Source organism: Anolis sagrei, chromosome 6 (assembly GCF_037176765.1).
Source record: "Anolis sagrei isolate rAnoSag1 chromosome 6, rAnoSag1.mat, whole genome shotgun sequence".
Taxonomy (NCBI): domain Eukaryota; kingdom Metazoa; phylum Chordata; class Lepidosauria; order Squamata; family Dactyloidae; genus Anolis; species Anolis sagrei.
Genome location: NC_090026.1, coordinates 112796923 through 112810088, shown reverse-complemented (window position 1 = coordinate 112810088; position 13166 = coordinate 112796923). Strand labels below are relative to the sequence as shown.

General features: G+C 39.3%; 1 protein-coding gene across 2 annotated transcripts in view; it reads left to right on the top strand.

Moving 5' to 3' along the window:
* The window catches only part of NRP1 (neuropilin 1), a 170137-nt gene that overhangs the window by 122119 nt on the left and 34852 nt on the right, over window positions 1-13166 (top strand). For both annotated transcript variants that reach the window (XM_060782510.2, XM_060782512.2), the window contains exons 8-9: window positions 3050-3194; window positions 4965-5299. In XM_060782510.2, the coding sequence (XP_060638493.2) occupies window positions 3050-3194; window positions 4965-5299 (480 nt within the window). The remainder of the gene's footprint in view (window positions 1-3049; window positions 3195-4964; window positions 5300-13166) is intronic.

Below are 13166 nucleotides of genomic sequence, written 5' to 3'. Positions count from 1 at the left end.
AGTATGTGGATGGGAGGCTGTCAATGAATAACTGTACTTTCAAAACCACCTGTATTTCTTGCTTAAGAAAATCCCATGAAATCAATGGGGTTGCCATAAGGCAGGGTGAAGATGAATGGTACTGATAAAACGTTGTATAGATATGGCTACAAAATAGTAGTAAAATGGCATTGTGTGAGAAGACATAGGCTAACTTTTAATATCTCTTATGTGTGCAACTATGTGTGTAAGCTATGGAAATCGCCTTCAACTGACCAAATGGAGTTTTTAGAGCAGCATTCCCAGAGTCACTTGTGTGCTAGTTGAGAGATTCTGAATCCAGAAGAGTGACCCTTCCAAAATCTCATTTCATTGAGTAGTAATCTGATCTAAAAGTACTGTGGCACTATTCACTCTGCCACTTTTTTATTTAATAACTGCATGTTGTATGGCTGTTAAATAAAAAAGGCAACCAACTTAACTTCACATCTGTTTGCCCTAAGAGAAAATTATATTAAGACCCATAAGAGTGACCGAGTAAAACAGGCATATATGGCAAATTGTCTGAACAGAGTCTTTCTTAATGGTAGAGTCTTGACAAGAAGATGACTATAGACAGTTCTCATGTTACAAATTACTTACGAACAACTCATAGTTAAGAAAGGGCATGAGACAGCAAGAAGTGAGTTAAATCTACCCCTAAGAAGGAAAATCCATTCCTGGAAGAGTTATCATGGGGAAAAGGTTCCTCCACGGAAGCTTTATCACCAATCCTTGTTTCCACAACAACCCAAAGTTTTCAAAAATCGAATTGTCACAGGGACAGAAAGTGAGGTAAAATCTTCTGAACAGGGGCGCGGACAGCAAAACAAATGTTCTCCATGCTATCCAACACTTTTTATAAATTGGCTATAGTTACACTTAAAAAATGTATCTGCTCCAATGTACATACAAATTCAGCTTATGAATGAACCAACAGAACCTATGTTGTTCACAACGTGGTGGCTGCCTGTATTGAATTATGAGGTCTGGCAAATGGCAAATACAGCACCAGTTCATTGCCACAGTTTTCACAAAGTTAGGCCGGTTATAAATATTTTTCACGTCACAGCCTTTTTGTGTTTTAAGAGAAGGATTTGCATAAGATTCTCTTTTTGGAGAGTGCAGCAGACAGATTTTTGTCATTGAAAGAGATAGACATCTATTGATCGATTTGATGCAAGCACCAAGATTAAGCAAAGTCTAAAACACTGGTTTTCAACCTGTGGGTCCCCTGGTGTTTTGGTCTACAACTCCCAAAAATCCCAGTCAGTTTACCAGCTGTTAAGATTTCCGGGAGTTGAAGGTCAAACCATCTGGGGACCCACTGTTTGAGAACCACTAGTTTAAAATATCCCTCACTGCTGGTATTGATGTTTAGCTCATTCTAAAAAGACTTGCAGAAAGCAACACTTGTACTTTGAGGACACTTTCTTATCATGTACAAAAGATAGCAGCCTTGCTGTTTCATCCTGTTTGTCTTCTTATAGAAGAAGGCCATGGCTTTTCTACAGTCCTTGGCCCAGCTTCCCTGTGCAATTAATATTAATAATTTGAACAGATGGTTGATAGTAAAGATAGTCAATGTTTGCAAGACATTTATACTGATGTTCTTCCATGGCTACTTCCTTCCCATTTAGAAATAAAGAGCTATTCTTAGCAAGATAGTAATGGAAGAAACGGATCAAATACAGAAGGTGCAAGCCATGGAAAATTTAGTGCAATAAGTTGCCATAAACGGAAAGAGAGAATAAATAGTTTTAACTGGGTTGATTCCACCATGAAGGTGAAGATTAAGTTAAGTGCACAGGTTGATAAGCTGTAGTGCAGTTTGTTTGAAGAGATAACCAACTTCCTTTGGTCTATTCCTTTCTGTGCAAAGCACAAAACAGGAAACTTGGAGAAGGTGTAAGAAGTCCTACCCATAAAAGGCAAAATGCATAAGATCAGGAAATTGGTGTTTAGCATTGTTTAATGAAGAAGGAAATTACTCACTTTCCTTAAACCCAGTCAATGGGGAATTCGAGTTTCTTCCGTAGATATTCTTTAAATGATCGAAACAGATGCATGTTATCTTTGTATGGCATTACCGTTTCTCTGACTTGATGAGAGAAATTCAGTGAAAATGTATAGATATCCTGCCTCAATTTGGGACATATATAGCTTACAAAACTCATAGGAATATTTAAAGTTAAAATGAAAATTGAAAGTGCACTGACCCACGACTGTTTACGGATAACAGCTATGCCTTTGTGTCATATGTGATGCTATTTTATGTGCTGTGTTTAATAATGTTTAATGTTTTATCAGGGGAGGGTCATTTTTGATGTTTTATACTGTTTTTTATTGATTGAATTGTTGCCAAAACTATGAACCACCCTGAGTCCCCCTCGGGGTTGAGAAGAGCTGTATACAAATACCGCAAATAAAATACAAATACTGTAAAGAAAGTAAAAAAAGATTAAAAACACATACCAGTTCATAAGTAAATACTACAGAAAGTTTGTTAAAAACCAAGTAAACAGAAATAAAAACCATTAATACTCTTGATAGCCAAAAGATAAAAGAAAATAGAGGAGCCCTAAACACTTGCATATATAGCTATGGCCTTCATTTTATCCAGCATTGTATAACAGCCTCCTGGCTGTTAGGAATTGTGGGAGTTGAAGTCCAAAACACCTAGAGGGCCAAAGTTTGCCATGTCTGGGTTAGATCATGACTTTAGATATCAGGGTTTGAAACTCAGCTCAAGCATGGGAATCCATTGGGTACCCTTCGGCAAGTGACATTCCCTTAGTCTCAGGGGAAGCCAAACCCCTTCTGAAGAAATCTTGACAAGTAGGGTCACCTTAATTCCAAAACAAAAGCACACATGAGCAAAATCCTCACAAGTCACAGGAACTCAATGATCATGGTGCTTTTTTATCCATATTCCTTACACACACTCCATGAAACCTGTTTATTGTTATTAACTATCATATCTTTAAAGATAGATTCAAGAGAAATTTTATGGCTTCCTCTTTTTCTGTAGGTGTTCATCGGAAACATCAATCCCACTGATGTTGCTTACAGACCATTTCCCAAACCAGTCCTAACACGTTTTGTTCGAATCAAACCTGCAAGCTGGGAAACAGGGATATCACTAAGATTTGAAGTATATGGATGCAAAATAACAGGTAAGGACTAAGGTCTCTTTTTCTTGTAAATAGAACTGGCGTTAACTATTCTTATTTTACAAATATTTATTCAGAACAAGAAATAAATATTAGAAAACTGCAGTCTTCTGTAGATTTACCTTCCAGTAACATATGCCGAACACAGTGAGACTTATGCCTGAATGAACAGGCAAATAGGATCACCGAGCCAAGGAGAGATTCCCACTTTTACAACCTTTCTGCAAATCCATTGACCATCCCCCAACCCTTAAAAAACAATTGAAATTCGATGCCATTTTCAGAAATTTGTACATATTTCTGAAAATGGCATTGAATTTTCAATTGGAAATTGTAAGTGATCCGTTCTTATTCAACATCTTTATTAATGACTTAGATGGGGGGTTAGAAGGCATGATCATCAAGTTTGTAGGCGACACCAAATTGGGAGGGATAGTGAATACCCCAGAAGACAGGAGCAGAATTCAAAACGATCTTAACAGATTAGAGGGATGGGCCAAAACTAACAAAATGAAGTTCAACAAAAACAAATGCAAGACACTCCACTAAGGCAGAAAAAATGAAATGCAAAGATACAGAATGGGGGAAGCCTGGCTTGATAGCAGTATGTGTGAAAAGGTTCTTGGAGTCCTCGTGGACAATAAGTTAAACATGAGCCAACAATGTCATGCAGCAGCAAAAAATGCCAATGGGATTTTGGCCTGAATAAATAGGAGTATAGGGTCTAGAACGAGGGAAATCATGCTACCCCTCAATTTTGCCTTGGTTTGACCACACCTAGAATACTGTGTCCAGTTCTGGACACAGCAATTGAAGGGAGATGTTGACAAGCTGGAATGTGTCTAGAGGAGGACAACTAAAATGATCAAGGGTCTGGAGAACAAGCCCTGTGAAGAGCAGCTTAAAGAGCTGGGCATGTTTTGCCTGCAGAAGATGATGACCATGTATAAATATGTGAGGGGAAATCACAGGGCAGAGGGCGCAAGCTTGTTTTCTGCTGCCCTGGAGACTAGGATGCGGAACAATGGCTACAAACTACAGGAAAGGAGATTCCACCTGAACATTAGGAAGAACTTCCTAACTATGAGAGCTGTTCAGCAGTGGAACTCTCTGCCTCGGAGTGTGGTGGAGGCTTCTTCTTTGGAGTCTTTTTAACAGAGGCTGAATGGCCATCTGTTGGGTGTGCTTTGAATGTGATTTTCCTGCTTCTTGGCAGGGGGTTGGACTGGATGGCCCATGAGGTCTCTTCCAACTCTATGATTCTATGATTCTTCAGAGCCCTCCTCCAATTTTTTTTTAAATACACAGAGGCACCCACATCAATATAACTTACTCCCAAGCTGCCCTACAGAGGAAAATTTCACTATTGGATGGTAATGGGTCCATTACCACCCAATAGTTGAATTTTCCTCTGTAGTACTTCTCTAAATAGAGTCAGAAAGCGACAACACATCATTGCTCATTGCTATTTCAAGAAGGAATATATAGGAAAAATTTAAGCAGTTGGACTTGATAAGCATGGAGTTAGGTGATGGGTGCAATTGGCCTCTGCCCCCTCCCCCAATGTTGCAAAGTGTTCTACATTCATAGGATATATGATTGTCCTATAAGTAGATCAAATCTCATCTAGTCCACTGATCTATTGTGTGTGGTTATTGAAAGAATTACTTTAAAAGTTCATGTGAAGTGCTTTGAACACTTAAAATGCCCTATATATATAAATACATCATTCTTCCTCCTTCTCTCCCTCCTCCACTTGTCTTTTTCCTTTAGATTATCCTTGCTCTGGCATGCTGGGTATGGTGTCAGGTCTAATAACAGACTCTCAGATTACTGCTTCAAATGAATTTGAAAGAAACTGGATGCCTGAAAATGTCCGTCTTATAACTAGTCGAGTAGGATGGGCTTTACCCCCACCTGCCACACACACATATTCAAAGGAATGGCTCCAAGCAGACCTCGGTGAAGAGAAGATAGTACGAGGCATCATTGTCCAGGGAGGCAAACACAGAGAGAACAAAGTCTTCATGAGGAAATTCAAGCTTGGATACAGCTACAATGGATCAGACTGGAAGTGGATTATGGATGCCAGCAAAAAGAAGGCTAAGGTGAGGATGTAAATGTGGTAAAAAAAAAAAAAGCCGTGTAAATTGACAAGCAGACTTGGGATTTGCATGCTGAGGGTGCTTAGCATCTGCAATTTAAAATGATCTGGCAATAAGTGATACAAAAGATGCTGTAGTCAGAGTAGACAATACTGGACTAGACTGCCTTGGTATGACACTGTTTCTGGTGTAACAACAAAAGAGTCAAAGTGTTGTTGCTGTGTAGAAGATTAAAACAGGAGTGAGGTGCACATAGAAGATATTGTTTATGATTATCAGCAGACATTCTGTGAGGGGGAGGGAACCCTCAATATTTGTTTAGAGTGCCTTCCACTGGGATTGTCAACCATGACTTTGCAGTTGAGTTTGCCTTCAAAGCACAAATTGTTTAGCTTCAAGTCAGCCAGAGCTACATGTCCTTTGGACCCTAGCAAAGGATTCTCTTCCCTTCCAAAAATTAGCTAGATGCACACTTTTTGCCAGTCTTTTATACCTGTTCCGATTTTGTGATTTAAAGTTATTGATCTGGGCTGATCACATCCCAATGGCCTTGTATTTTGTATGTCTGTTATTCTATGAACAAATCCATATTTCTCTTTGCCTTATACAAACATGCTGAATTATATGTTGTTATATCAAGAATCAAATGAGAAGAAATGTCTTTGTCATACATCAGAGTTAACTTTGATTCAGAGGGCCTATTTTCGATCTTACCCGTACATGTGGCATGTTGAAGATCATTATAAGATCATTCTTGCCTTGTCAGTTTCAGAGGATTAATATTTATTATGAATGCATCCACGCATTTGAAGATTGTTCTAAGGGGGGTTGTGGTGGTGTGTGTAGTGAGTGTTTTATATTGGCACAGATACAGCTAAAGCAAGTGGTAAATGCTGGAAATAGCAAACCCCAACTGTTTGTAAATGTGTATAATTGTTAATTGACAATTATGCTGGGGAAAATGGAAGGGAAAAGGAAGGGAAAAGGAAGAGGGCAAGATGGATAGATGACATCCTTGAAGTGATTGGCTTGACTCTGAAGGAGCTGGGGGAGGTGACGGCTGACAGGGAGCTCTGGCGTGGGCTGGTCCATGAGGTCACGAAGAGTCGGAAACGACTGAACGAATGAACAACAACAACAATTGTTAAACTAATTTGTATGTACATTTTGGTTTGCCAGTTTGTCTGTACCTTTTTGGTGTGGGAGGAGTTATAGACATGTGGTTGTACTGAGCATGTGCAAACTCAGGAGTCCATTTTGTATAGAGTATGCTTTTAAACCTCAATAGAGGTCAATGTAGTGTGACTCCTTTCAGACTTCAGTGAGTACAGTTGGGACTAGATCTACAGTACATGCTTGAAGACATTGGACTATGTGCCTGTATGCTGAATATGTACAAGAAGTTTGTTAGTAAACCTGATATGTTATTTTTCAAAGGAGACTTTTTTAAATCTCTGAGTGCATATTTTAAATAAGAGGTTTTTAAGGGAGAGTAGATGGGCAAATTCTACTGCAAAGAAACAACCATCCTCTACTAACCAAATATATCTTTTGTAGTGGCATGTCTTTATCCTTGGCAGTTTATAAAGACATGGTTCTTCAGTTTAACAGCTGAGTTACCTGTGTGCTATTACGTGAATGTTTATGAATATCACTTTTCCAAAGAGTTGACTTCTAACAAAGTAATGCTTTTCTTGACTAGTGTTCAAAGATGGTCTCCACGTGTTCATGGAGATTCACATTTGCCAAACGGAGGTGACATCATTTTTACCATTTCAATAAGGTTATGGTGCACTTGTTTGCAATAGGTTATGGAATTTCCAATAATAAATGGAGGCAAATGCCTACTATATTATTTTCAATGCATAGATGTCTACCTTCCTCATATTTTCTATCCCACCCACCCTCTGCCCTCTTGCAGCAAGAGAAATCACCAGAAGCGTCCTTGCAATTTGTTGTGACTGTTTTGCCAGATCCTCGGAGTGTTGTAGCTCTTCCCAATTGAATTGATTTGTTATGTCTGTACCCTGTGTTTCTCAGGAATAATTCTGCTCCCCATTTTTTATTTTCTCCTCACAATGATGTGTGGTTTTTGCAGTAATGTGCAGTAATAATAATAATAAATAATAAAATGTTATTTGTACCCTGCCACCATCTCACCAAGGGGACTCGGGGCAGCTTACATGAGGCCAAGCCCAACGACACATCAGTAAAAACAAAACAGCAAGCAAATAAAACAGTAGAATTAATATAACTCACATATAGGTTTATGGCCCATGGTCACCTCCATAGGAATTTGAACGGTGTTCTCCTTGACCGTAATCCAACCTGGCAATCACTAAACCACTCTGGGTGGTTTAGAACAGCTGCATTCATTTCCTTCTCATTTTCTCTTGGAAATAAATGCAAAAGCAAGTCTGTTTTCAAATGACCTTGATACTGCAAGTAAAGTATTCACTGTAAAGTGTGAAGAGTGAATCAATCTAGCAAGGAGAGCTAACCACTTGTTTTTTGTAAAATAAATAAATAAATGCATGTTGTTTTGACATATCCTCCCAAACCCTTGGGAAAAAAGAGAGAGCAACATATGCTTTTGATGTGCCATACCTTCTGCTGTTTGGCCTCCCAATATTAAATTCAAGGCAGTTGCCTTCACTGTCAAAACTACCAGTCTTGACAAAAATGAACACTGGCAAACACATTAAGTCCATCCAGAGTTTTAATTTCTTACAGAAATAAGCTTCAGAGATTAGGGTTTTTTTCAGAAAAAAAAATCATGTTTTATAACACGTATAATCCTACTAAAATATTCAACACATTTAAATATGTTTCTTCAATGGGGAAATTTGATAGTTTCCTTGGATTTAAGATGCTGGTGAATTTTAAAACAGGACCTAGGTATTTTAAAAATGTTAATCGAGCTTGGCTGTACGCAAGGGTAACTACATTGATTAAAATAATAAATTAAAAGTAGTTTTGCTTCTTGAATTGAAATGCAGTCTATTCACTATCGTGCTTGGAGTAGAGCACAAGACAATAGATTTTGCAGCAGCAACTAGCTGCGCAATACAGTCAGTTCAATAAATGTTTTCATTATTTTTCTGTACAAGATATTCTGGGAGAGTCAAGCTGAGAAAAGCGCAAGGAGTGCAACCACAATGCTAAAAGGTGTGGTTTTAAGGAAAAGAATAATAGAATCATAGAGTTGGAAGAGACCTCATGGGCCATCCAGTCCAACTCCCTGCCAAGAAGCAGGAAAATCACATTCAAAGCACCCCCAACAAATGGCCATCCAATGTCTGTTTAAAAGCCTCAATAGAAGGAGCCTCCACTACACTCCAGGGCAGAGAGTTCCACTGCTTGAACAGCTCTCACAGTTAGGAAGTTCTTCCTAATGTTCAGGTGGAATCTCCTTCCCTGTAGTTTGAAGCCATTGTTCCGCATACTAGTCTCCAGGACAGCAGAAAGCAAGTTTGCTCTCTCCTCCCGATGACTTCCCCTTAAGAAGCGACATGACAGCCATGTTTTCATATTGGAAAGGATGTCATATTGAGGAGAGAGCAAGGTTGGAATCTGATGCTCCATATATTAGAACTTGGAGCAATTGATTCAAACTACAAGAGATTCCACTTAAACATTAGGTGAAACCTTCTAATGCTAAGACTGTTCATAATGGAATATGCTCCCTTGGGCTGTGGTGGGGTCAACTTCTTTTTGAACAGGCTAGATCAGCAGTTCTCAAAAGTGTGCTCCGCGGAGCCCTTGGGACTCCATGAAGCATACTGAGGGGCTCCACGGTTTCCTCCTCCTCCTCCTCCCCTTCCAAGCTTTCCTACCTCTTTTCAACTTCTCACCCTACCTTCCCCCACCTCCCTCGTTGCCAAAAGCCTTTTCCCCTTGCCTTCCTTTCTTCCATAATCCTATTTCCTTCCCACCGCTCAAGGGGTTCTTTTATTGTGCTTTTACTGCATGGCAGAAGGGGGTTGGACTGGATGGCCCCAGGGGTCTTCCACTGAAATATTGTTACATTTATGTTAGTTAAAAAAAATTCTTCATTTTCAATATTATATTGATCTTATTTCCCTTTTTTGCACTACAAATGAGATATATGCAATGTGCATAGTTCATGGGGGGGGGGGGTTCAGTTAGTTCACACAGACACTCTCCACCCATCTGCCACTGGGCTGGCCCATCTGTCAAATTTTAAAACACAATGCATCAAAAAGTTTACCCGTGCCTTATATATATACACACACACACCTTATGTATAATACAAAATATAATCCAATATATTAAACATTTTTGGGACTCCATGAGAAACCTTTTTTCTGTGGCTGAAAAAGTTTGAAAACCTCTGGGCTAGATAGTCATCTGCCAGGAGTGCCTTGATTCCTGCATAAAAGAGGTTTGGCCATTGTAGTTTCTTCCAATTCTATGTTTCTGTGATTATTTTAATTATCATAGTTGCTTCAGTTGTTGGGTTGTTGTAGGTTTTTTTCGGGCTATATGGCCATGTTCTAGAGTTGCTTCGGTTGTTGCTTCACTCAATTTTACTCCAAAAACCAGTAACTCTTAAATTAAGCAGTACCTCTCTTACAGCTGCGTGTCTCAGCTTCTCCCATGATTTGGAGAGTGGTTCTATCATAATTTTCAATTGACTCAAAATTCAGCACTTCAGGAACTCTTGAACAGGATGCCAGCCATTGTTAGCAACCACACCTGGATGTTTTGTTTACCAGCAATCCAAGGAACAGTGAAATTTTCAATGGTGTCATAGCATATGGAGAGGCAAGATTTAGTCATTCCAAGAAAAAAAATCCCAAGCAGTTGTCAGAATGTAAAAGAATGCTTCCATTGGTATCAATGGTTATTGTTTTCCCCGTAGCCGTAATAACTGCAGAGGTGGCGCCAGTTTTCATTCAAACTCTGGCTGGGAAGGAAAGGGAAGAAACCTTTCGTATCAGCACATTGAAATCCTGATGAAAATCATGGGAGTGCCATATCTATGGTTTCAATATTTTTTTTAACATAAAACAAATTTGCAAGTTGCCTTCAGCTGCAATTGGTGGCTTCCATGTTAGTAGAGTGGTGAATACATTTTGGGTTCTAGTCCATACTTCAAGTGCACTATTAACAATGCTGAACCATATCTCCAAATTGGATTTGGCACTTTTAAAACTTGAAGTATTTATTTATTTTATTTACCTTATTTATACCCCGCCTTTCTCTACCCCGAAGGGAACTCAAGGCGGTTTACATATAGGCAATTATTCAATGCCTTAAAACACATATAAAACATTAGCCTTAAAATAAATTAAATTAAAATTAATACATATTAAACATTTAAAAGCATTACATTCAATATTAAAATCACACCATCCAGAAATTGTAGTGCAAAGACATTCTATGTCCATTTCACATATTCCAAATCTGATATTGCACTGCACTATTTTTCGAAAGCATGATCCCAAAACTAAGTTTTTAGCTAGGAGGCTAGGAGGTAGGGGGCTGATCTAATGCCGCTGGGGAGGGAGTTCCACAGCTGAAGGGCCACGACTGAGAAGGCCCTGTCTCTCATCCCCACCAGTCACATTTACGAGGAAGGCAGGATCAAGAGCAGGGCCTCCCCAGATAATCTTGATCTCTGAGATGGTTCATAGGGGAAGATACGTTCAGCTAGGGCTGGAACCATTTAGGGCTTTATAGGCTAAAGTCAGCACTTTGAATTGTGTTCGGTAGCAGACTGGCAGCCAATGGAGGTGGGCCAACAGGAGGGATGTCCTCTCTCTGTACGCCACTCCAGTGAGCAATCTTGCTGCTTCCCCTTGGATCAATTGAAGCTTCCAGTCTTCAAAGGCAACTCCACATAGAGTACGTTGCAGTAATCTTTACGGGATGTAACAAGTAGTTTTGTTGTCACCACTAAACCTATTTGGAAAAAGAAGGGAGTTTATAAGGAGGTAGGAAAAATTTCCACAAGAGGATGTCTTCCATACAGCATCACAGAGACACTGTCTGCAGAAATACTGCAGCCTCTATAGAGCCTTGTATACAGCCTCTATACGCGTATAAATGCTCTCTACCAACAACTGTTTGGGCTGGTTTTTTTGCTCTCAGCTTAGACCTGTAGTAAAAATACACAAAAGTAAGATTTTCCAGAAAATTCTATTGTTTTGGCACAAGTTAGAGCTATTAGAGTAAGGGCAGCACCATACACCTCACTTGCACAATAAGAACTTCCTTCCTCTGCTCCAGTTCCCCCTATACAATTAACAAGCCATAAACTTTCAAAGCAACTTGGTTCTTCCAGAATGCTTCAGAGAAAACTACGGAAGAGCAAAATCTGCTTGCAGTTTCCTCTCTCATGTTTAAATTATTTTGGTCCTCTCATTCACCCAAGATGTCAAGCATTTTTACCAAATGCATGTAATTATGTTTTACCCTAAATTCACTTCCATCTAGAAATCCCACTGAGGTTAAGTGCAAGAAGAAAAAAAGAGTGATTTGACATCATATTCACAATAATTTTCAATAAGTAGTTTAAACAGTTATCTTGGTTTGTGGTTACAGTCTCTCTAGACAAATTGTGGTTGGTTTGGTTTTATTCCTTTTTCATTTATTTCAGTGTTCAGACTTATAATATGTATTGTATAATTCTGTATCTTTTTCATCACATAAAATATATGGACCAAATAGCCCTTGAGAATGCAAAGACATACTTTGACGGGTTTTGGATTGTAGAGAGATAAAGTCTCAGGGTATTATTGAAAACAATGATTTTATTCTTGCAGTTAGCTTTGTGCATTTTAGTTCAGTAATATTTAATGACCTTCTTCAGGGAATGCAACTTTAAAGCTGCCAACAGGGATTCCAGAAAGAGTGTCTCCAAAACTTATTCCTGCCAACTGAGAGTTTGAGAAGGCCTCCTGTTAGGCTGAAATGCATTGAACTTATTGCAAAAATAAAATAATATTTTCCCACACACTGAGACTTTGTCCTTCATCACATATTTGCTAATGAGTGTTGACGGCCCACTTTACTTTTGGGACTTTGAGTTGAACCAACTACCAAAATATTTAACTTGAAGTCTAAAATGACAAAACTGCTCCCTAGTCATAGTGGAATCCATTGATGTGTGAACCTTTTTTGCATTTATAACTCTCCATAGACTTCATGAATCTTTCTCTTCCAGTCATTTGCCATTAGCTCCCCTGTTATTTTAGTATTTTGCCACTATTGTTGGAAAAGGGCCCCTGGTGGCAGAATGGGTTAAACCCTTATGCCGACAGGCTTGCTAACGGAAAGGTTGGCGGTTCGAATCCAGGGAGCAGGGTGAGCTCCCATCTGTCACCTCCAGCTTCCCATGCGGGGACATGAGAGAAGCCTCCCACAGGATGGTAACACATCTGGGCGTCCCCTGGGCAACATCCTTGCAGACGGCCAATTCTCTCACACCAAAAGTGACTTGCAGTTTCTCAAGTTGCACCTAACACAAAAAAAAACTTTAGTTGGACATGTCCCCTCTGTCCTATTTATGATAATCTGGAACCACAATCTCATTCCTCTTTTGGAGTCTCTAAAAACTTTCCTTTAACTTGGTAAGATAGTTCACTGGTAGAACAGTTGAAGCAGGTTCAACCTATGCCATCATCACCAGTTAAAAAGTGAAATTGGACCATCTGCGTGCCAAGTACACCTGGAAGCTACAAGGCGTCGAGCTTTTTCGATCTATGCTCCAATTCTGTGGAACTCATTGTTTCCTTATATTAGAGCAATGTTGGAGTTGTAAAGGCGCTCAAGACTTGGCTGTTTGGTTGTGCATTTAAGTAAAGCGATGAGATCTAATTTGCCAAATAGTCACTATTGTATG